The following is a 25,435-nucleotide window of genomic DNA, read 5'->3' on the forward strand; positions in this document are numbered from 1 at the left end:
ACAGTATATAATATGAAAAATAGGTTGCAAAATGAATGAATTAATAATTGATAATCTGGATTTTTATCCAAGATACTTTGAAACCATATATTTTTAATCTTTGCAACCATAATTGACTGAAATGCGAAGAACATGTTGCAATAGGGGTGGTTCGACCTTGCAGTCTGCCCGCCTCCTTCCGATTATATTTTATGATTATTGTTTATTTTTTTACTGCAATTTGTACTTTGATGATTTATTCGGAAGTAAATCATTATCTCTCTTTCAATGTCCTGTGTAAGGGCAATGCAATACAGCTAATGTTTTATATAAATTGTCCTCCATCTCTTATCTGTCTAGTTCTGCACATATTTTCAAAATTATTTTGAATGCGAGAAATAATGATTGATAAATAAATCTAAACAACCAAACCTTCTAAGTTCTAACGCTTTGCTTGTTTTTCTGAACCATAATTTTAGTATTTTTTGTTCGATCAGGAAATGAAAACTCGTGCACACAGTCATTCAACAGATATAAGACAAATTGATCTGGACGTGAATCGTACCTACCGTGATCATGTCATGTTTAGAACCAGATACAGGTAAGTGGTTTGAAATTTGTTATGAGTGAAATTTTTTCAGGGATATCCAAATTAAATCAAATATTTGGATTTATTTGAAATCAACTGTATTTATTATCAAATTGATTTTATTTAATGCGAATAAGTTTCATCAGAAAAATTATCACTTTGGTAATGTTTCGCTCCAGGGATTTCCAAGATGATTCGAATATTTGAATTTATTTCAAATTAATTGGATTTATTAATAAGTTTTTGATTTTATTCAATGCAAATAAGTTTCATTAGAATAATCATCTTTTTTGACAATTGAGGTATCACTGTGTGGTGTGAACAACATTTAAAACATAAATTGAGAATCAAACTGATTACTGTTTATCTTAATAAATATCTTTCCTGCGTTTTCAAGTTTTAACAATCTCAATTGAACATGACTCACTTTAGAAGATATTCTATATTCAAAAATAATATTTTATTTGTCGATCCTGTTTTACACTTATTTATGTTTGAGTAACGTGTGAGTGTATTCACTCATATTACGTAGATATTTTTGATAATAACCGAGAGTAAATATTCAATACTAGTCCTATATATTTAATTATATGTCATCTTTTTGCATATTCAAAAATCCCTCTAATCATCGGTAAATTCAAATTATTGCCGTCAGGAATGAAATAGGTCAGGATAATTCAAATATTTTTATGAATTAATGCAAAATTTCCAATATTCAAACCATAAAAATTTAGATTTTAAGGATTTTATTCTGAAAAAACATCCAAATATATATTTCATTCTTTTAGTTTCAAATTCAGAAATGTTATTTTTAATTTAATACCTTTTTTAGTATCAAGCAACAACAACTGTTCCACGTACTGGCAGCATATTCGATGTATAATACAGAAGTTGGATATTGTCAGGGTATGAGTCAGATTGCTGCACTTTTACTCATGTATATGAGTGAAGAGGTGAGACATTGGGGAAATTATCAGGAAGAGAATTTTGATACGACAATTATTTAAATGTATAGCTGTTCTGAATAGTGTGGTCATAAACATATGTCTAATTATGGGCTGGTATTGCGTCTGTATGCTTATATAAGTGAAATTATTATGAATTCAAGGAAGTTTTTTTAAATTTGGATGGAGATTACTTTTGTTTTTCTTCATTTTAATTATGATTCCTGCGAATAATGTTCGATTTTTACAATGTGACCCGAAAAACAGAACCCCAAAATTTACTAATTTGAATGAAATGGATGAACTTTTTATTTAACACTGAAACTTCAGTTAGTGTATGATTGCCCCCAAAAGTTTCAGAAATCTTGGATGCTTTGCACAAAAGTTATGTTCTCACTAGAATATGTTCCGAAAACATTTTTTTAGTGTGGGACCCTGTGAATACGTTGTGTCAAAATTTGTTTGCAGTAAGAGGGTCAAAGGTCTGCTTGACAACACCATCTGTATCAGCTTGGTATTTCATTATTAAATGCCACATTGTTTAAATGTGTTTCAAGACCATGTTCTTATTCATTCCCATATTGATCGTCGAATCTGAACCACTCAGCTGTACTTAACTAAAGTGCATTGTTTTAATATCATATGGAACTATTACGTAATATCATCCCACAATAAGGTCAAATTTGTAATCATACGGTCCACATATTTTAAATCGAGCACAAATGACATTGCATTCAATTACGTAAACCTTTTCCAATTTCCCGTTCACGATTTTGAATTGATATCAAGATGATTCATACAGGATTTAAAAGCAAATTGACATTAAATTTTACTGGACGGACGTAACGGGAATAAGAATAGTCTAGTGTTTGATATATGGTAGAATATGCCTGAACTCCAGAATTGACTCAAATATTTTGAGAGCGAAATGAAATGAGCTTTTTTTTTCTTATTATTAATAATTTCGTTCAGCCATAGAGATTATTTTTTGAAAAATATTCAATATGAAGAATTCACAATCTTTTCACACATATGATTGTACATCTAAAATCACAGCTCATAATGGTAGTTGCATTGTTGAATACTGGAGCGAGACTCTTTGGAGAGATGGTTAAAACGAATATTATACTATTCTAAACATATTCAAAAATAATACTTCCAAGTATGGGTCACAGATTATATTCGGAATTTCGGCCTTGTTCAATAAAGAACAAATAAAATTAAATTGACATTGAATCTGGAACTGTAAGAAAGTCTAGTCAAAATAAAGTATTTGATTGGCTTACTAATATTTTTACAGTTTATAGGGCATTTTGGGGTCATACTGTGAGATTCCTAAAAACTATAAAATGATAATCATTTCAAATGTAACTATTCTAAATTATACCTAAAAGAATTCAGTTCTAATAAATTTAAAAATAATTTTGTAAATAAATTTAAAAAAAATGATCAATGTAATCGATTGAAGTCACACAATATAACTGAAAAATCATCCATGCCAATCTCATAAACTGTAAAAGTCAAAACAAATAGAATCTGCTTGTATGCAACTTTCCTGCATTTCGAAAACAGACTGATTGAATGTACGGTACAATAGCTTCTATGTGCTTTTGTATTAAAATTAAAGAGTGTATTCAAGATAGTGGATCATTCAGTTTTGACCATCGCTGACTTCAGTTTTGACTTGTGAGGCTATCTCGAATATTATTTTTTTAGGAAGCCTTTTGGGCACTTCATTCACTCTTATATGGTGAACGGCATAAAATGCATGGATTTTTTATTCCTGGTTTTCCAAAATTAATGAGATTTCAAAGTCATCACGACCATATTTTGAAAAAATATATGCCGAAACTCAAGAAACATCTGGTAAATATTTTTTCCTATTTTCATTATTCAAAAAAAATTATGTCAGTCTGTAAAATTATACAGCAATAGTCTAACACAGAGCAAATTGGCAGATGGAAGTCCCTGACAAATGATCATGTTTTATCCTATGGTATTCATTCAAACAATCCTCTGAGATGTAAGAATCAATTCATACTTTTTAGTAGAACAATACATATTTGCCACTTACCACACTGCTTGAAACATGTCTGAGCATCTGAGGGAATTTTCCAATTGTTATTTTATTCGCTACATTACTGACAGTTGATTTATCACTGATTGGCCACTAACTAATAAACAAGGAAGTCAATGATCAGGGAAACATTTATTGACTGCGTATGGACACATCTGGATAATTGCACCCTCTAAGCCAAGGCCATATGTTCTCAGTAAAATATATAATGTAGACTGAGTTTTTCGCTTGTGTACAACACAGCGTTAGAAAACGGAATGTTTTTGTGTGTGAATTCTCTAGAGAGAATATTGTCATTTCTGACGTCTGTATTTGGCAATATATCCGATCAGCCTTGTAATGGAGATAATTGGCTCTAATTTGGGAAATGAAGTGGTCCAGCCCAGTGGTCGGCTACCTTTTTCCAGTGACTGACCAGTAAAGCCTGACCAAAATTTTGGCAGACTACCTTCATACAAACGAACTAATCTAATGTAATAAATAATATGCGTTAGAAAATTTCTGTTGACAATACATTCAAAATCAAAGGTGATACTATTCACGTAACTTATTTCTTACATTAAACCCATTCCGATCTTTCGTTTTTGTGATTGCCATTTTAAAAACCCAACCTCACATAAAGATAACAATGGCATTGTACGTTTTCATGTCACCTTTCTGCAGACCGGTAGTGACCTTTCCGCGGACCGGCGATGGGCCGCGGCCCTGTGGTTGCCGACCACTGGTCTAGCCCACCTCTTCATGCACCCAATTTCTGGCAACTTTGGTTGGACATTTTTTTGACATTTGACTCTATAATCAAATCAATTATAATCAGCTTGGCAATATATTTTTAATAAAAGTTAAACTTTATTGTTCACTCCCATTTTTAAAATCGATCAATTCGGTAGTGGCAACCCTTATAAAATTATTAATATGGTGTGACAAGTAATTTTTATATATTTATTTATTTTTTATTCACTACCAGTATGTAATTTATCATTTTCTTCTTACTTTATAACTTCTCTATGGTTGTGTGTGTATGTGTGTGTGTGTATGGGTGCGTGTGAGCGTGTGTGAAATAATTCAATTAATTTAGGTGAGAGAACATGTACCACTTCTTCTTGGCAAAACTTTTCTTTACATTTTAAACCTTGTCTAAGGTTTTGTTTGCTCTCCTGATTTCATAATCAGTTTTTAGTTATTTGTTTTTATCAATCATTTTATTGGGCGCTCCCATAGTATGTGCAACAAGATGGCGGGCCAACACCTGACAATAGTATGTGTACCCGGTTAGGGTTAGGTCATAATTTTATTCCAATTTTCCTTATTTTAGTTCTATTACGAGTTCGGGGACTAGCCAAGTGACTCCTGTAGTATTTGTACCTGAAATTATGGCCTAACCCTAACCTGATAAACATACTACGTTCCTGGGTCTGCCATCTTGTTGCACATACTACGGGAGTACCTTTTATTGTTATGCTGATTATGGAGTCATAATAAACCTATACTTATAATGCTGTCATGAGCTCTTTCGAACTCAAACCCAAATCCCATTTTGAAAGTCTGGGTTAGAAGTTTGAGTCAATATTTCATTGAGGACTCATTGTTAAATTTTCGTTTACCATCAGTCAGATCATAAAATATTTATCACTTTCATTGTATATTGTTATGAATTTCAATTAAATTATACAGGATGAAAACGAGGTATTTGCTAGTCTTTACACGATGAAATGGTTTTTTCAATGTTTTCTCGATCGATCTCCTTTCTCACTTACATTGAGATTATGGGATATTTATGTTCTTGAGGGAGAAAAACTACTCACTACAATGTCGTTTGCAACACTCAAGATGCACAAAGGTACTCGAAACTTCTTTTTTTAAGTTTTTGTAATGAGGACGTTTCATAATTTCAGATTGAGTGCTATTTTATCTGAGTCTGGATAAAAAAAACCTTACATCAAATTAGTATCTCATTTTTCAATATTGTTCCGTATTCATTAAATCAAATATTTGTCCTATTTTTGACGGAATATAAGGCAACGGGGTTTGTTCGTTAATGCCGTAGGATTCACTTAACCGCTGGTCGGTTACGGCTTCCTTCACCATCAAGTTCATGCTTCCGAAAAAAACAAATAACTGGCTAACTAATCCTATCCCAGACATGGACTGGTAACTGGACGAGAGGGAATGGTTCGCAATATGAATAAGTCGTCTTATCGACTTTCCTCTCCCCTGGGATAAATATGTAAATTCTATTCTATAATCAAATCATCATCTCTGAAAACTTTGACTGCAACAAACATGTTAAGTTGATTCAATCCGTTTAAAAATATAAAAATCTGTCCCTTTTTTCATTATATTTCTAGATTTTGAATTGACTTGGAAATTCTAATAACATTTTACAACCTTTTATCAGCCTATATCAAAAGTCAAGACATGGACGGTATCGTTGGTTTCCTACAAGAAGAATTAGTGAAAGATTTTGGTGCTGGTGATGATGACGTTGTTGAACATTTGAAGGTAAATGTCATATTATTTGAGATATTGATGACAACATACTCAATTTACAGTTGAATATAGAATATTATCTCAAAAATGAGTACTCTTATATGTCTTAATTAATAGATAGATATTCATAGAATTGGCTAAGTTCTGCCAACAAACATGGAAATACGAAAAGATTTACCGGTAATTAATAAAACATTATAATAAATCCCCTGGACAGAGAACGTTTTTGGATACTCTAGGATTATTGGTCGTAAAGTGTACATATTGATCATTTTGCTCAATTCTTGTTGCTGGGTGACATTCGTTGTTGAAAAGTATCGCATTTTTTTTTAAATTAATGGATCAATTATATTCAAATTTTTTAGTACTTGAATGTTGTTGAAATCACTGGAATGCTATAATTTATGCTTTTCCAAATTTCCCATGTAGTCATAGAATGTCTTAATCTACACACACACCTCCCTAAATCTTTCATGATCTGACAAAATTCTGCATGATGGTTGTAATTGGTTGAAAATATTTTAATTTACATCTTTTCATCACAGAGTTGCATGAATGAATTGAAACGTGGTAACATGGATCATCCTCCAGCACCATCTGAAGATGAAAAACCAAAACTACCATTCGGAACTGAATTCATACCAAATACTGAAAGAGTTTCTGGAAGTGTTATACCAGAATTTGCTAAACATTCAGGTAAATTAAATTGTGTCTTGTCCAAAAAGTTTCTGACATCTTGGCAGCTTGCTATTGTCAATGTTTTGGAAACAGAGTCAACATTAATCTACCCAGGAACAGGGATGTCTAAAATCAATCGAATATCTAATATATTCGAAATTCATCATATTGGATTTCAGAAATATTTTATGTCATTAGAAAATATGGCATTCGAAGCAATTGTCGGCTGACAATCAGAACAAAAATATACTCCATTTTTCACTTCTGATAATAGTAGAAAAGAGAAGAACAATCTTTGGCTTCTCTTATATGTCTTATAGTATGGTATATGTAGGAATTGTGACCTATTCGATTTTAGCAATTCCTGTCCAGAAGCTTGAGCCAAAATTCTTTCTGACCTATTATTTAGAATCATATTTTGACTAGCAGAGATGTTGTTTGTCAAATTTTTAAATGGCATAGGATAGCCGCTTGGACCCTGGGTGGTTATGGAATTATTGTATACCCTTTTAGCACTGAACAAAATAATCATAGACACAGGGCGCAACTTCAACTTTGTGTAGCATTTCTCAAATTAATAAACTCACATTTGTTGCATGAACCTTATAATAACCATTTCATCATTTGTTCATTCTTTATTCAGGTTACACCGATACTTTTCTTCCTGAAGTGAAGAGAAGAACGAGTCAAAAGAAAAAGAGGGAGAAGGTGAAAAGAGGAAAAAGCAATGCTGGCAAGAATGCAATCGTAGCAAATGGATCTGAACATCATGACGTTGTTCCCACAGTCAGTGTTAAGGTCGGTATAACAGCTTGCTTATGCTTAATTTTGATCAGATTACGGGACCTAGTGAAATTTCCACCAGAATATAAATTCCGAACCATTTCATAAATGACTTCTGAATTTGAGTTGAAAACAATTTCGACTCAAGTTAGGAAAAATAAATTTACTCCCACTCCAGCCCCGACCTCCAAGAAAAACCTGATTTGGGTAACAAAAACTTTGGCATATGCAGCGCTCTCTCCAATTGACTGTTAAGAATGCTTAGTTAACTTATTACCTTATAAATTGCTTCTGATTTAGAATATGAACATTTGGTTTTCCAACCCTGATACCCATACGATCTCGACAACTCTGATCCCAATAAAAATATGAGCTTTATTTTAAATGTTAATGTAGTTTATTTTAAATGGGATTACATTTCTTCTTTTTTTGTTTGTGCACTACATTAATCAAAGGCTTCTCTTTGCTAATGTGTGGATGCTGTTTTGATATTATTTCTTGTATGTCTGAGTTTACTACTCTCATTGCCTCTAAAACTAATTGTACAGTGTTAAGCTTTTGTTTTCTAAAGCATTTTTTACTTAAAACTTCCTGCTTTATGGAATCCAATACTGCACACAACTGAATAAGTTTTTCACTCCTATTTATTCAATTTATTTTTTTTTCAAAAAGTCGTTTTATGCTGATTTTTCGGAAGGTTGTGAGATGTATATTCAACTATGGTTTTGTGAATTCATTTCAGCCGAGCAAATCTTTCAATGATCCTCTAGCTGTAAGTCGATCACCATTTTTGAGAAGATCAAAGAAACCGGGTAAGACAGAGCGACATAAAGACGAACAAACAAAACAAACCAATGTCGACAACAAAGCTACAAAGAAGAAAGCCAACGACGAAAATAAAAAGAAAACGAAAGAAACAAATAAAAACAAACAACACAAGGAAGATAAAGAACAAGACCTGAACAACGAAACCGAACAAAATATTTCAAAACATAAAAATAAGAACGAAAATAAAGAAACAGACACACACAAACGCACAAACGGTTCAGATGTAAAACGAAAAGCCATTGATAAACTTACTTTATCAAACAATCACACAGATACGGACAATTCGAACCCACAAAAACATTCTGATAATGATAGCTCGCTATTGTCAGATAATAATTCAAATAATTTTAAAGCAACAAACGGTCATCGAAACAGCGGAAGTTATAATAATCATGACAGACACATGAAGCCGTTTGTTCCTCCTATCTTAGCCTACAAAGTTTCATCATCCGGCGAATCACGTCTTTCCCCAGATGACAAATCATCCGTTGAAGTTAACACTTCCCAACCTCGAACGAACGAAAAAGTTGTTCCTAAATGGATTCCGCCCTCTCCAGAAAAGAAAGAACGTCAAGGAGTCAAATCAGTAAATAAGCATAACTCAGGGGTACATTTTGATGACGTATCAGACGGTGTCTTCGACACTGACTCGGAGTCAAAATCCTCACATAATGTTAAGATGAGACAGAAACCATCTTACCTTCGATCACAGAGTTCAGATATTTTCAACCAATTTTCAGATACTGATATGAAGGTGAGTGAATTTTTTTTGAATTTTGAGTAACCGTTGGGGATAAAATGCTGCCTTTCAAGGATAGCCAAAACCGAATGATTTGATACTTCGAAATTTGGATGTATTCTGAAATATTGTTTTTTAATATGGAATAACCCATATACAGGGTGTTCAAAAAGTTTTGAATTTAAATTGTAAAGGGAATTTACTGTTTGTTGGCCTCTTTAGGTGTATCGAATGAAGTAAAAAAATTTTGGATAGGTTAAGACCAACAATGCTGAAATTGAATATAAACATGAATACTCCAAAATGAGTCATATTGCATAGAAATTTTCATAAACCTTTGTTGAACTAAGATCATTTTTTGTATGACGTCAAATGCTTAAGATGGAAAAATTTTAAGTGAAAAATTTCTAAAATCAAAATTAGCTCTATTTATACCAAATATAACCAATTACAAATGTACTCAAGCATTTTGATTTATTTAGAATTTCCCTGGCTGTCTTGTTTGCTATATAGTTTGTACATTTCTTGTGTGTCAATTTATCATGATGAATTAATAGAACTACTTTTCAGGCGAAAACACCATCGTTCACTCAACTTACACCAGTAATAAACTCTCTGGAAAATGTTCATATGGTATACAGAGGAAGTGGATCTCCTAGTGATTCTAGCAGCCACACAACTTCTCCAAGACATAATGATCAAGAATGGAATCGACCACAAAGTTTTTATGACAATGTTCCGTATCCTTACCATCTTTCAGGTAAGTCTGACATTGTGAATGCTTGTCCTGAAGATGTTTTCACTATCTTTCTCTGCAACTTCTTTCTACTTTTTTTCTTTATATTCTCTCGTTTTACCCCATCGCTAATGTCAAAGTGAAATTCACCTCCAAATCTTTCATATTTCCATTTCTACAAAAATTTATAATGGCTTACTGGGTGAAAATAGTTTTGAAAAAAAAAAATTTGATATGGAATAGTGAAAGTGATGCTTAAAATTGCTGATGTTCAATTCACATAAATGCAGTTATTGTGGTAGTTTACATTTGAAAAAAATTGAATGATTAGCTCGTGTTAAAATTGCAAGCAATCTCAAGTATTAACAAAAGAGCAATGCTCAAATATGTAGACAGGAAGGTCAAATGACTAATAATGACACTGCGATATCAGCAGAATTCCAGCCAAATATTAAATGGATTGTACCAAATATCATATTAAGTGTGACCATCAATTATGATTATAATATAAAACCAATAAAATTAAGGATGAAATATTGAGATTTTGTAAAACTCAATCTGAATTTACTAATAATAGAAGTACGATAGTCTTTTTGCGACTTGTGCTATCTTGGAAGTACTCAAAATTTTGATTGGTCAATTAGTTGCAGAGAAAAGCGATTCCATAACATCTTATATAGTAAAGTGATACATATGTGTATGTAAGTCTACTTGATTCATAACAAGACATTAGTCTTATATTGTAGAGGCATAGTGTGGAAATTTTACTTTCTAAGTCATGATTAACAATGTTGTCGATTTCATTCAACTACGGGATCAATTTTAAATAGTATTGCTTGGTTTAGCCAACGTTTCACATATATAGAAAATTAAAAATGTCTATATATATTTGCATCTTCAGCCCTGATGTCTGTATAGACATTCAAAACATCGGCTAAACTATATTGTTCGCTTCTTACCAGTTATGCATGCATTACTATGGAACTATGAAAAAGCCTGGAGGCACCACTGGCTGTATAAAAAAAATATTCTTTTATTCTACAGAATATCCAGAAGTTCCTGTCATTCCGGAATCCCCTGTAAGTGGTTCATCATCATTCGATCATATCCATGGTGGCAATGGTAGAATGGAGGTGGGTGGTGAGTAGATGTTGTCTTGTTCGCTGGTGTTCTAACTAATCTTCTGTCATCTGTAGTTGCTGCTTTACCATCAAGTTATCATGCCTTTTCTTATTGTTAAATTCACCCACTTCAGGTTTAACCTTGCTGTTTTGAATTAGTTTAGCTTTGTTCTTTTTGTAGTGAAGATTGATAAAACTAAAAATTGATATTAAAGTTTTATTGTCTCGTGCTTGGATAATTACAATATGGGTGTGGTGCTGAAAAAGAAAAAAATTTTGAAATATTGAAGAGTATTGACATTTTTGAATCATTTTTGAGCTTGAAAAGCCCATATTAGCAAGTTTATTTTATGTGTGTGGCGGGTGGGTGTTTGCTCTTTGTTTATTAGGCAGCAACTCCCAGCAAGTAACTTGGAATGATTAATAATTAGTATTGGGACAGGGCAAACTTTATACCCAACTCCACACCATGACCCATTGGAAAATCGACTTCTGATTCTGATTACCCTGGCTCTTAACTCCAAAAATTAAGAAAATCAGACTCCTATTGCAATGAAATATTGTTCACAACGACTTTGGCCTATGCATATAATTGTTTGTCAAGATCGAGAATGCTTAGTCAAGTTACTGCTTTTTCAGTTGTCGAATTTTTTGACTTCGATTTCGACCCCTAGAATTGTAAAATTCAGACACCAGTTCCGAAATCAATTGAAACTTGACTCCACTCTCTTGTTTTGAGGTCTGACCTTAATTAAACTTTGTGTGCAATTATTGTGTATTAGATGTTGAATTGTATCTTTTAATCTCAATTCATTTGGAAACATGACCGGTATCAAGAGAAATAAGTATTTGTATTCCAAATCAAAATCCTGCAGGCCTAAATCAAACTTGGGACAAAAATTGTTTATCAACCTCTAATCATACAGTTATTAAGTTATATCAAATATTTTTCTCAAAGCACTTTTTTATTTGAAATGTAACTACTAAAACCAGACAAAATATCTTGTTTATAAAATGTTATTATAATATCAAATGCTAATCTAAACTCGTGAACCTTCTGAAATAGTGAAAAATGTTTTGTAAAGTAGTAATTATCTTTCTAGCATATCATTTTCTCTTCTTTTTGCATGAGATCATGTTGTAGCTGCTTGTATAGTGTGGCAAGGTGACGTTGGGTTTTTCATATATTGTTATAGTGTTCTTAAATTTTTTACTTGGACATATTTAAGTCACGTTCATTATTTATTTACTTTTCATTACAGCACACATCGGACAAAAAACATAGCAATACAAAGTCAAGGTCTTCTGTTGATATGCAAGGTAAAGTACCACCTGTTCCAAGGAGCCGTTCTACCAATAAAACCAGTCAAAACAGGATTAGACCGGATTCAACTGGACTGACTGTAAATGATCAGAAAATGTCGAATAGTAAGAGTATGGATAATTTAAAAGAATGGCGAGAGAAAGATAAAAGATGGAAAAGGAGGAATAAAATTTCTATGGCGACGAGTCAAAGTTCTGCAAACTTCCATACTGTAGCTCGAATTTCTTCCCCTAAGACACATGGTTATGAGGATGACGTTTTCGGTCATTCATCGTCTCCGTCACCATTCCAAAAAGCAGTGGTTGCAACTGGAATATTGAATTCTCCAAAAAGCCCCCTGAAAGGTCGAAGAATGAGCAGAGAAGAAATCGTTACTGCAGCTGTGTTGTCACAAATGGAAGCCAAAGCAGCAAAATCAAGAAAACAACATCGTAAAGCAAGAAAAGTGAACGCAATATCAGAAAGTACAATGAATGGCTATGAAACAGGAAGTAAAACGATGAAAAGTGCCCAAATGAATAATAACAATGGCTCAAATGAAACCACTAGATTGGCTACTAAAGTAGCACCATATAGGCCTGCAATTTTGATGAAAAGTCCTCAAAAGAAATCACACAAATCCAATAATAGAGCACTAAATATTAAAGCAGAAAAAGCATGGAAAACTTCCGAAATTGATATCACATCAGATGAGCATTTACAACAAATTCAAAGTCGACGAAGCTTTTCAGCTGAACATCTCGACAATATTAACTCCCCCCAAGAACACAATGTAACTTTAAGATCATTTCCATCTCTGCATGCAATGCCGTATCAAAAGCAATCGACTGATGTTAATGGGGTTGCTTTCTATTCTCGTCATCCGATTTCAAATTCAGCCACACATGATAATAATATGATTCAGATATCAAATTTTCCTGTAGCAAGGTATGACGCATCACCTACAGGTGAAAAATGGATAAATATAACGAGATATTCACCAGAACATTCTCCTCAACCTTCAAAAAACGACTATAATAGATCACCGGGACTTTCAAAAACTTCCAAAGCTGACATCAATGAACTTTTATCAGCAGGAATCAACGCTGACCCAAACTTAATAAATCGCTATGAAATGTCTTCCAAACATTCAACTGTTTCCGCTGTTTATCCTAAAACTCATTCACACACGGTGAGCCGAACAAAAGCGTACCGTCCCAATGACAATACCTCGAACCGCAGAAGAAGTGTTAACACGGGTGTACAGACTGATGAAAGTAGGTTACTGTAAGATTTGAACACCATATTTTTCTAAGTAAATGCACTTATTATGTAGTGATTGAGTGTTTCTACGACTGCTATAATATTATCAAAATACAGTGACACCTCGGTAGTCGAATATTATTCGTTCACGATTGGTGTTCGAGTACCGAAACTTTTTTGCCATGAGAAATAGTAATTATTTCAATTTTTCCTCTGCTTTCCAAAATATAAACAAAACTTGTTTCTAGACAACAATAAATATTTAAATGTGTACATAAAAGATTGAATATAATCAGGATGAAAATAGGAAAATTTTTGTATCAGTTACTGTACGTTCAAGCAAATCTCTGTGGGTTCTATGGAATTCGTTCAAGTACCACAGCATTTTTGACTATAACATTTTTTGGTCAACTACTGAATAGTTAAAAAGTATTGAGTCGTTTGACTACCGGGGTATCACTGTTAGCTTAAACAAAGGGCGGGCCAAACGTTGGGATATGCTTAACACACACAAATAATAAGGTAACTGTGACCCTACTTTTGGCCAAACCCTTATCTCTGAAGTGTTTCATCAATCTTGGTGTTCTTAGATTTTATTTAATTCCTCTATTGCTTACTTGTTTTGAGCTCCATGAACAACTTAAAATTATCACGTCCCATTTCTATCATTCGTCAGTACTGTAGCAATGCTTCTATTTCTTACTTTAACAGAACAAGTTTTATATGTCAATTCATGAAGAACCCTAGTTCATTAGCAAATGTTTTATGTCTTGGACACTTTTGATCTGAGTAAAGCCCTGCCTACTATCAGTTGAAAATAAGATATACTCAGTTTGGAAGAAAAAGATTCGGTTTTCTTTAGCGTAGTGTATCCAATTTCTTTCATATTAGACTGAGAGGTGAATTTGCTTTGAAGTGGCATCTGTAACAACCAGGGATACCCATATTAGTAGGCCAGCGTTTCTCAAACTTTTTTGCCCGGAACACCTACGCTTTTTATCTCGCCTCGTTTAGATAGCAAGGCTTATCTTTATCTGCCTGTTTGTCGCCAGTTGGGAGACAAATTTATGACCCAGAGGTGCTGAAGTACAGCCGAGATTGCTCTGGTGACCAATTTATTCGCAATTTCGATTCCTGTCCTGCGGAACACTACAAAGAAACTCGCAGACCACAGTTTGAGAAACGCTGTAGTAGGCAATCGGGCTGATCACTGGTCATATATATATATACCCTTTCTCAACATATCAAAGAGTTTAATTTTTGGAAAGCAATTCGAAAATATTTATACATTCAAAGCCTCCATTTACAGATATAGCCCTTTTCATGACAATCTGACATCTATATAGTTCAATGTGCATAAGATGATTGGTAACTATGGTAACTAAAAAGAATATATTGTATGAATATATCGTTTGCTTCCGCAGTATTATTTCTTTTTTGTCATTTTGTTTTGGTTGTTTGTTGTGCCATGTTTCATTCTTCTGAGACCTATTTTTAGCGTATGCAATCATAGTAAGTTGAATACATTTTTTTTTTTTGATTTTACAGTCTTTAGTGTTAGGACAAGTTAAATTTTGAACCATTTTTTAAGTGGCAAGCGAAGAATAAAAAAATTGCTTAATTTGAGGGGTAGTCTACTAGTTTTTAGGACGAATAAATAGTAAATGAACAAAATCTCTTTATCATATAATATTGCTTTGTTATTACTATCGCTATGCACAAAAGCTACTTAACTTAAATCTTGAACCGGGCACTCAATTTGCAGATTTCTTCATATACAACAGCGGTTCTCTCGAGCGGGCCACAGAGCAGTTGTTGGGGCCACAATGCTTGACGAAATGCTGATTTTACCTCGCGCTCTTCCTATTTTCATTGCTTGAGAAGGTTATTGCCCATGGTGTTTTCACTTTATTGACCATGAGTTGTTTGAACATATGGGAATCGACAAATCAAAATAACACTATGAATACCACTGGAATAATAAACGGGCCCATGAGAGATAAAAGCCTTCAGAAGGGGGCCACGACCCATGAGAGGTTGTTGGGAACCACTGATGTACAGCATTAAATTGTTTTAAGATTCTTCAACAGAACTAGCTCTTTTTTTGGCTGTAATATAATACCAATATTTCAAGCACTTTGCAGCGATTTTATAAAAGTTGAAATCATTTAAACTATTTCTAAAGTTTTGCTCGTACTGGCCGACGGACGTTTTGCCACGGGTGTTTGTATACTGATCTGGTCTCGGTTAAGTGGCTTGGTGGATCAAACAATAATTATTCAACATTCATTTAGTTTGTCTGCTATCATACTCAATTCTTTAAACAAACCAAAGTTCTCTCTTTGCTTTATATTCTTTATTCGTTTCTTGGTATTTATTTTGTCCATCCTTGGCATAGTATAATAGTACCTATTATATTTACAATTTATTATAATTACAAATATTGCATAAATTTTACATTTTCACACAATTTTTCTTTATTTTTTTGTGCGAAAAAATACTAATTATAGCCAAAGCATGGCTAGTAACCCTGTTTTGTTCATTTATGATTATTTTCTTTTATTTGTCAAACTTATTTTTCTCTCATACCTAGCTATAAGATTATTGCCGATCAAGTTTGTCCCTAGCATGACATAGACTTTATTGTCAGAAACTGCAATGATTTCTGACCTACGTCATTGGCCATGCTTGGTTGGTTATATATTTTTCTAGCTGAGGTAGAACCATATATAGTATTGTTTTTTAATATAATAATGATACTGGATTTTATTAAAGATATTGGAATATTCTTATTCAATGAGTTTTGATGATGACGTTATATCTGATTGTCAGCATTGACAAATGTTGGGCGTGCTTTTCAGTGATGAAGGCCTCGAGTGACAGCAGAAATATATGATATCATTTTGCAAGGAATCCGATGCATCAACTGAAGCTAGTTATGTTATATCATGGCATATTGCTCATACTTAACACCCATACTCTAACTGTATTTTGTGAAAAAAGATATTTCTGATCTTGTCGCAGTAAATAGCCCAAACGCCGGTTTCGCGTCGCGCTACACTAAGGCGCATATCCCAAATTAGTATCAATGTAACAGTTACAATGCAAAATGATTTAATGATATCTAATATTAAATATTTCAAAAGTTTTTCTCATATTTCTGACTTGCTTCATTATGCGTCTCATACTAAAAAATTTTGCCCGCTCCTGCCTTATATAATGATATCGATCAGTTTAGAACACTGTGGCCCAACCAGTGTCCGCGGTCTCAAATGAGTTCGCAACTAGTCAGAAATTCACTGCGGGCCGCGAAAGTTTTTGCGAAACCTAACTATCAGCTAAGTTACGATTTACGTCAGAATTTACATAAACCATAAATGCAAGTTTATTCACATAACATTAATCGAGTCAATAATTACTGGTTACTGTGTAGGGCTGGGCATATATTCAACTATTAAAATAGCAATTTACTATTCGAAAATTTGGTAACAGGTGACGCGACAGGTCACTTGTGCGTCGCTTAATCAAACAATTGGATTTCACAACTCACTTGCGGTTTTCCGACGAAAACAAGAGTCTGCACACGCGTCGACAGATACGTAAGTGGTGTTTCTCGCGAGTTCGAACAACTAGGATGAATTTTTTTCTGGTAGGTGGCAACCCAAGTTTTCTAAATGGAAAGGGGCAATACAGACTACTAAAAATGAAACGGAGAACACCATAAGTTTTATTTTTTGCCTCCACAATGGTAGGTACAGTACTGGAGCGCCGTAAGTGTTGTACGAACAGCTCAGATTTGTCGAATTCACAAAAACACGAATCAAAACAAATATATTCGGGCACTTTACGTCTTTAGCACGCATTTTTGTGTCCACAGATTGTCATGATATTTTCGGGGTAGTAGCCTATTGCTTTTATTTCGTCAACACAACCGCAGATTGAAATGATCACAATTAAATTGATAATAAATTACGGCGATGAATATGTATTTTTGATTTACTAATATACTTTAAATATATATATTTTTAATAAGTACTAAATCAAGTTGTACTTTCTGGAAATTTATAGCAGATAGTAGGATTTTTCTAACGGCGATAACAAATTCGCAAGATTGCAAAAAATATGCATCAAAACTAAATATAATCGGGCAATATATTCTCACATTTGTATGTTCGCAGATTGCCGTAACATTTTGAAGAAGTAATCATTTCATCTTGTCCTAAGTCGGAGCAACCGCGAGTTACCATGCTGAACACAATTAAGTTAAAATAGAAAGGCATTTTAAATTCTCGTCGTTGTCATGGATTGAATGTTGTGCGACGGGAAAGGCCGTTATACACTAAAAAAGTCGGCTCTTTTAACGAACGATTTTGAATTTTGTCAAAATTCTGTTGTGTTTGGTTTTATTGCTTCTTCACGCAGAGTACGGTTGCGAAAACGCACCTTGAGTCCGCAAAGGTTTTCGCCGTCGAGAAAATAGTCCGCAACCAAAAAAGGTTGGGAAACGCTGGTTTAGAATATCAAACTATGTTGGACGCATAGTGTGAGAGAGAAGCTGTATGCCGTGCCTCCCGTTACCTTACACCCCGCACCTACCGATTTTGACGGAGTTAGATTTTCAAATTCCGAGAGTCGTAGTAGGCTATTCATTTTCAACTGAGACTAAAAAGTCGTGATTGTTATCGCAATCCCCAGCCTTGGAAAATATGCTCCACGCTCTTTCCAGTAATTGTTTACTCTCTGGTGTACGTGTAGAATAAAGAATCGTTATAAACGAGTTTAAATGGTCTAGCACAGTGGTTCCCAAACTTTTTTGACAATCGCCCCCCTATAGTAGTTTATACAACTTCATCGCCCCCCCCCCCCCCCCCCCCCCCCGGCAATACAAAAAAATGTAAAGTCAGAAACGAATATATTACAGACCAAATAAGAAGACAAATCATATTTTATAGTGTTTTTTAATGAAATAGATGAGATTGGTGTTCTTTAGCTTCTTTTTTATTGTGTCTAAAATTACCCCGTTTACTGGTGGAAAGGCTATTTTGTTGTTTTGATAGCAATAGTAGCTCGGCTGAAAACCCCTTTGTCACCATATAATAGGTCGGAAATGAAAGAATCCAGGGTTCTACCTCCTCAAACACCGTCGTGTACTCTTGCCTTATAGTATTTCACTTCCTAAATTCACTCTTTTTCACATTAAAATAATAAAAACAAGGTTAATTTTCCCAAACTTATAATAATGATTTTTGTACATCTCATTTATTCGTACAGCATGATGACATGCACCAAAATACTTTGGTAAAATTCATCCCCGATTCCTCATCCTACCACGGCCTCCAGTCCGATCACCAGTCCATAATTAATCAGCCATTTGTTTTTGGATTCATGGAATCGGATGTTGAAGAAGCCGTGATCGACTATCGGCTACGGCCCAGGGGACGGCAAATTTTATGTCGCTCGCGGGACAAAATTCAGGGTTGCCATTTTTTTGCGAGTCGCATAAATTTTTTGAAATTAAAAACGGAACAGTGCGCGAAAACTGCGACAATTCGTGAACTCAACTCAGTCGTCTTATTAAAAAAATATTACAATGACATTTAATGTTGCACTGTCTTGTTGCTGCATCACGCTGGATAGCTTTACGACGCCAAGATTGGAATATTTTCTAAATGGGAATCACTAATCCCAATTCTTTGCTTTAGGATATAATAAAATTTAGTCCAAACGTGTCTCACGATAAATTCTGTTACATAAAAAAATGTAATTTACTCCTCGAGCGTAGATTATAAATAAAAAAATTTCATCGTCAAAACCTCCGTTTGAATGTTTACCCGGACATAGACTTCCTTGTTTACTTCGTAACATTGGTCAATCAGCAAGATGCAAAAAACGTGACAATGCCCCCTTTCACATCCGCTCAGACACGCTCACTCAGACAGATTCTCAGGCGTGGTCGTGAACATTACCTCAGTTTCGCGATTTTGAATTATGTTCGTTAGTTTTTAGTTGTTTTTCGGAAATTCAAATATAAATCAAATAAATCAATGACTACTTTGTCTTCTTATGAGTTTCAGTTAAATTACAGGAATCAAAAATTAGTGTAGAAATAGCTGTGATAGACTAGGCTCAAATTCTTTATCGGTACTTTTAAAAAACAGATTGTTGAATGGTGTGTATTAGAATGATAGTTTGAAACAAATACCCCATTTTACAGGCAACAACTGGCGAAACCACACTTAAAATAAACACCGAAAATTTCAAAATGGTAAAGTATGGGAAGAATTTTCCGCGATCAAAGGTCGGGGAAGGTCCATTTAGTGAATCGTCCCGGGCCAGATTATTTTACTCCGGCCGTATTTTGCCGACCACTGGGATACGCAACTACCGTACCTTACTGCGAAGACGAGTCCAGAAATCCTTTCGCGTGTGATAATCGCCCACGTGATTCAAGCCTGCGAATGCACACAGATTACAGAATTAGGTGCGCCGAACATAAAACAGGTTTCGCGAAATCGCCCCCCTATCGCCCCCTTCAACCTTTTCGCCCCCCTCTGTATCGTTTTCGCCCACTGGGGGGCGATATCGCCCACTTTGGGAATCACTGGTCTAGCACTCTAGCTAACTCAAAGCATTCGTAATGTATACTGCCGAGATAAATAATGCCACAATTACTGTGATACTTGAGAATCCGCGTTGACAAGCGTCATTTCCGTAGTTGCATTTCTAAAAAATTGATTAGCGTTTTACTGTTCTTAAGCATGATATACAAACTGAGGAAGTAATCAAATTTGGCAGCATCTATGCTTCATACTCGGCTACATTTGCATTATCTAATCAGTTCTAAGAAACCAGTCTTTGGTAGCTATCTCATGTCAGGAAATATTTTCTAATACGAGTTTATCATTTAATGATGTTGTTCAGTTTGTTTGGCGTATTTCTAGTACTCTGTCTCTTTGTTCAAATTGTTGCTAAAGGATTTGAAGATATTTGATATTCAGGTATGCTTAGGACGTAAATGTTTATACATTTAGTGTCTACCTGTATCTGCAGTAGTTGAAAGAGTGTAGGAAAACTCGGACTTAGGTGGCTCTGGCTCCCTTCTGCATATGTTCAAATACTTCATTTTATTACTTGTCGTTAAAATGGTCAAAGCCATGTATGTTACATAATAAATCGAGTGGTTTAGTGAAAATTTTTATGTGCAGTTACGAGGTACCCCACTTTTCGTTCTAAATACTTGGTGTATTGTGAATTTGCCAATGTGTATGAATTCTATACCAAAATTTATGTTCGACATTGGAATTGCATAAATTGTTCATGTATTCTTTTATCATTTGCAGAATGTGACCAGTTTCAGAAGGATGACTAGTAGAGGACCCATAATGACGAAATTAGATCAGGTGACAAAACCAAAAATAATAGAAGTTTAGTTTAAATGCTAAAACTTCATTCGCACTCAATCAATTTCTTATGATTTTATTTTATTCAGATAATTCACTCCAAAAGATGACAACCAATAAGAAGCTCTAATGTATATGATGAATAGTCGAAAAGATTATTTAATCCCGTAATATTAGCCATCTTCATTTTCTAATATTTCATTTGCGCTATTTATTGTGAATATTTATACACAATATTTGTACTAAATTTTAATACTAAATGAACACACGAAACATTAACTGTATATTTATTTGTAAATCTACTATAAATTTCACTACTGGAATCAGCAAAATACATTTTTCCACAATGATATCATAAAACGTGCTTTAGGAGACGATACTCGATTATATATTTGAGTGTTCGCGGTTCACCGGTACTAGCGTACCGAAAGGTTTCATTGACTCGTGGACGCAAACGAATTTTGCGTTCAGAACAATGTAATTTGAACCAGCAGTCAGCTGGAACAAGGCTCGTTTTGTGAAGTATGAGTTTAATTCGGGCCCAATGCAGTTTTCTCCCACTGTAGCACGTCACAAATTACCTGCGATACATAATGAGAGATAGGTGTCTCAGCGGCCTCCACATCCGCCGAGAGCATGAACTCAAATATGATGATGTTTTAGAAGAAATTAGCAAGAGCAATCGCCATCAAGTTTTTTTTTACAGCTGCCACATAATTTATATTTGCAGACGTGAACTCAAAGTAATGAAACAGCGTGATTTGTTACACCACACCACAATATTGCAAATAAACCATAACAGAATCGTGTGCGCTAAATTGTTAATCATTTTCTCAACATTAAACTTTGCCAAATTTCCATCCGATTTACGTATTTTGTGTCTGTATAAAAAATATTGGCAAGTTCCTATTTATGACTTCACACACTTGATGGCTCCTCAAGGCGATCCTGTGTATGCCACTCACTATTCACCGACTTTACTAACCAGCTATGCCGCAACATTTACCCAAGAGGGGTAAAGAAGAAATCTTTCAATATTTAAAGCGAACATTCCGACGCACCTCGAGTTTTCGCATCAGCCACGATTATCAAATTGCCGGTATATTTATTTCAACAATAAATCCACCCTCGGTCGTTCTGTGAGCAGGTTGCCTGCAAGACTCCCCATAAGCGTAGCAAGGGAAGAAAGAATTTTCGACATTTTTTTCAATGCAATTTTGCCCCATTTACAGTGAGACATGATTTGTTACGGCCTCTTGCAACACCATTTTGCTCTATTCTGAGGATTTACTGAAAACTCGAAGCTTCCTGACTTACTGTCAATAATTCTTTCATCAAATGAACCAACCGCGATGAAAATGCGCGCTTACAGCTTGGATAACTTCGACAGCGAAGAGAGAGATTCTTTAAGATATTGTGAGATATCAGGGGCTGCGTTTATCTAGCCTTGTTGGGTGCATATATATATATAATGTTGTTTACATTTCAAAAGATCGTTCATGACTGTTTTTTGAGAAATCCTACATAAAAAAAAATATGCCGGTATATATTCTGTTGGCTGGTTCATACTTTTATTTCGTTTTTACAAACCCACGGCAAAATTGGTCAGCACAAAAATAAACGTGTAAGATGAAGTATATAAATAAATAAAACTACTGAAGATATAAGCATAATATTATTGCACACTTCTACGGCTAATATATCATAAAAATATATAAACTAATGTTGTGATAGGGCGGAAATGAAGTAACAGAATTTACGATTCGATGAAACAGTCTGTTCTTGACATCATATAACGACCTAAGCTATAATTGCAATTCAATTCGTCTTTTCATACAAAGGTGACAAAATCATTATACCGGCTTCCGTCGGATCAAATATTAATACCCTAGAACAGGGCTACTCAACTGGCGGACCGCGGTCCGAATCCGGACCTTTCGACCATTTAATTTGGACGCGTCTGCTTGTATATTTTGGCAATATAAGCATCGTTTTAAAGTTTTAGATGACTTTGATACAATTTAAATACACAGCTACCAATTTGCAACATTTGTGTTCATATTCGTGAGCCATTCATTGCTCTTGAATATATTTAATTCATTAATATTTCATTTGAAGTTTCGTTTATTCAATGAAATAATTTTCTGTAATGTCCGGACCTCAGTAATTTTGAAGTTTTTTAAACGGACCTTTGGTGATAATAGTTGAGTAGCCCTGCCCTAGAACATGTTATGTTGTAGTACATTGCCAGAAATTCGTCACGATTTAAAGTTTCGGAAACGCTTATTTTGAATATTCAACCGTCTCTCTCATTTAGTTTCAAAATTTCTTCAAGCTTTCGAAGGTTGTCTCTTGCTGTTGGGTCGTTTGGTTTTAGTGCCAGGGCTTTGGTATAGCTTTTTCTGGCTTCTGAATATTTTCTTTGTAGATGTAGGATTCCTCCCAAATTGACGTGAGCTTCTACAGACTAAATATAACACAAAAAAGACTTGTTTCAATGAATAGTTAATATGAAAAAATATATAAAACTGTGTATGAATCTTGAAAGAAGCACTGATTGTAATCGAAAGTTTTTTTCCAAATTTCAAAACAAATGATAAATAATTTCCGCTTGCTATACGTGTAAAAGTGTAAAAGCATTTCACGATGGATTGATTGATCATCAAATATATTTTCTGATGAATAAATAAAGGCGAATTTAGATCACAAGCTCGATCCTTGGGAAAAACTTGGCAACTTCCATTCTCCTAAGTGTTACTTTGCTGGCTCTAAGAGACAGACGGTACAAGGTCACCGCGTTAGGGTAATAGTCCACCAGGATATACACTGCGTGAGAACTCGTAAGGCATTTTATAATTTAAAGTTATCGTAAGGGGCAAAATCAAGAATGGCTTGGGCGTAATGTATAATACTTCGTACTTCACTGGCGCATTGAATTTTTAAAAAATGTTTTACTGTAAAAAGACTGAATATGGACAATGAATAAACCGTGTAAAACTGTTACAAATCTGGCAACAATGACTTACGCGTTTTTGATTTAATTATGATTGAGTTTCTGCATCTAACCGCGTGTCTGTCAATGATTATAATTAACACAACGAATTTGGAAGCAAGGTTAAAACCGAAACAAGGGTTAATCCCAGCCCGTTTTGATGCATCAACAATTACTACCTAAGCCTGATCCATACCTAAGTCGCGTCGAATATGCATCCCATGTTAAACTCGAACATATTACCTAGTTATTTAACTCAGATAATCGCGTTAGATTATTATTATATTAGTGGTTTCTGTGCGAATAATTTCCAAGGTTATATTGCGGGCATATGTAAGGCTCGCAAACTTGGAACGTATGACGCACGTGAAAATTAGAATGATTCAGTTCCAGAACAGGATAGATAAAACCGACATGGATCAAACGTAGAGGTTAAGAAAAGTTTTTTAATGTTCCATATTAAATGCGCTGTAGAGTCTCTTGACATTCATGAACCATTATATAGTAATAATGGTGGTTTGGGTTATTTCGCATTGTATTACGCTGGGTAGGACAGAGTTGTCGTGATTGAGAATTCGACGTTATTTTATTGTTGAAGCGCTAGCTTTACCATGGAAAATGCAATAGTCAAATTTCAGATACAATAATCTTTTTTTTTATCCTGCCGAGGTTGAACTTTAAAATTTGCTCGGGCATTTTCAATTTAATTATGTTTGACGAAATGATAGATATTGTAGCAAGAGGTTTGTTTGTGTCGCACAAATACTGACGTTTTTCAAAATTGTTGTCTTTTCTCCGTAGTTATATAATTTGGTTAATACAATTATCTTTTTCCATTTTACGTTAATGCCAACGTAGGTTTATCTATAGACATAGTACAAATTGACTTTCAAATGATCCATTTATGTACAGCCCAAGAATGGCCATCCACAGAATTACGTCACTTAAAAATTGACGTAAATGCAATACATTTTGTTCCGGAATATGACTCGAGGATGGGTATATTTAGCCATCATTATTGTGAAGATAATTGACCCCAAAGTTCCGTTACCCACTTTCCGGAAAATTAGAAAATATTTGAATTCAATGTGAAAGTCATTATTGAGAAAAGACGTCAATACAATACGTTAAGTTTAATGCATTTTTTCTCAACGGCATAACTTTGATCACAGACATCGATATATGTGTAACCGCACAAACGGAAATAGTACAGTAGCGCTTGCAAATTCTATTCTTGCTTTAATACGGATGTGCTATTGTGATTTGTGATTTTCTGGTTGTTGTGTTTATTACGTGATTACCAAATGCGTCTTAACGCCGATTTCTCTCCAGGAAAGGTATTCTATGTCCAACTCCATAACAATGATTATCAAATAATCTCCGACCTTCGCGTAGAACGGGTTCGCAAAATCAAAACGGAAGACAGCTGTCATGCTGTCTTAAAATGTGTTCCGTGAATAAAAATAAAACAGCGGAATTTTAGATGAACTAATACAAGTAGGAGCGTTCTAGC

General features: G+C 34.4%; 2 protein-coding genes and 1 long non-coding RNA gene across 4 annotated transcripts in view; 2 read left to right on the forward strand and 1 right to left on the reverse strand.

Moving 5' to 3' along the window:
• Positions 1-16,322, forward strand: part of LOC120336917 (uncharacterized) — a 28,212-nt gene extending 11,890 nt beyond the window's left edge. The window contains exons 6-16 of one of the 2 annotated variants that reach the window (XM_039404701.2): positions 477-580; positions 1,401-1,521; positions 3,229-3,378; positions 5,264-5,429; positions 5,988-6,091; positions 6,625-6,775; positions 7,401-7,555; positions 8,283-9,122; positions 9,678-9,867; positions 10,888-10,976; positions 12,227-16,322. In XM_039404701.2, the coding sequence (XP_039260635.2) occupies positions 477-580; positions 1,401-1,521; positions 3,229-3,378; positions 5,264-5,429; positions 5,988-6,091; positions 6,625-6,775; positions 7,401-7,555; positions 8,283-9,122; positions 9,678-9,867; positions 10,888-10,976; positions 12,227-13,558 (3,402 nt within the window). In that variant the 3' untranslated portion in view covers positions 13,559-16,322. Of the gene's footprint in view, positions 1-476; positions 581-1,400; positions 1,522-3,228; positions 3,379-5,263; positions 5,430-5,987; positions 6,092-6,624; positions 6,776-7,400; positions 7,556-8,282; positions 9,123-9,677; positions 9,868-10,887; positions 10,984-12,226 lie in introns of both variants that reach the window. The other variant, XM_039404702.2, reaches the window with a different exon arrangement.
• A 3,930-nt stretch (positions 16,323-20,252) lies between these two features.
• LOC120336586 (uncharacterized) lies at positions 20,253-21,280 on the forward strand. Its single transcript, XR_005568824.2, has 3 exons — positions 20,253-20,528; positions 20,871-20,930; positions 21,020-21,280. It is a non-coding gene; the product is annotated as an uncharacterized LOC120336586 (long non-coding RNA).
• A 1,205-nt stretch (positions 21,281-22,485) lies between these two features.
• The window catches only part of LOC120336152 (protein O-mannosyl-transferase TMTC2-like), a 57,479-nt gene continuing 54,529 nt past the window's right edge, over positions 22,486-25,435 (reverse strand). The window contains exon 14 of the mRNA XM_039403762.2: positions 22,486-23,397. Within this exon, the coding sequence (XP_039259696.2) occupies positions 23,227-23,397 (171 nt within the window). The 3' untranslated portion in view covers positions 22,486-23,226. The remainder of the gene's footprint in view (positions 23,398-25,435) is intronic.

Source organism: Styela clava, chromosome 2 (genome assembly GCF_964204865.1).
Source record: "Styela clava chromosome 2, kaStyClav1.hap1.2, whole genome shotgun sequence".
NCBI lineage: Eukaryota > Metazoa > Chordata > Ascidiacea > Stolidobranchia > Styelidae > Styela > Styela clava.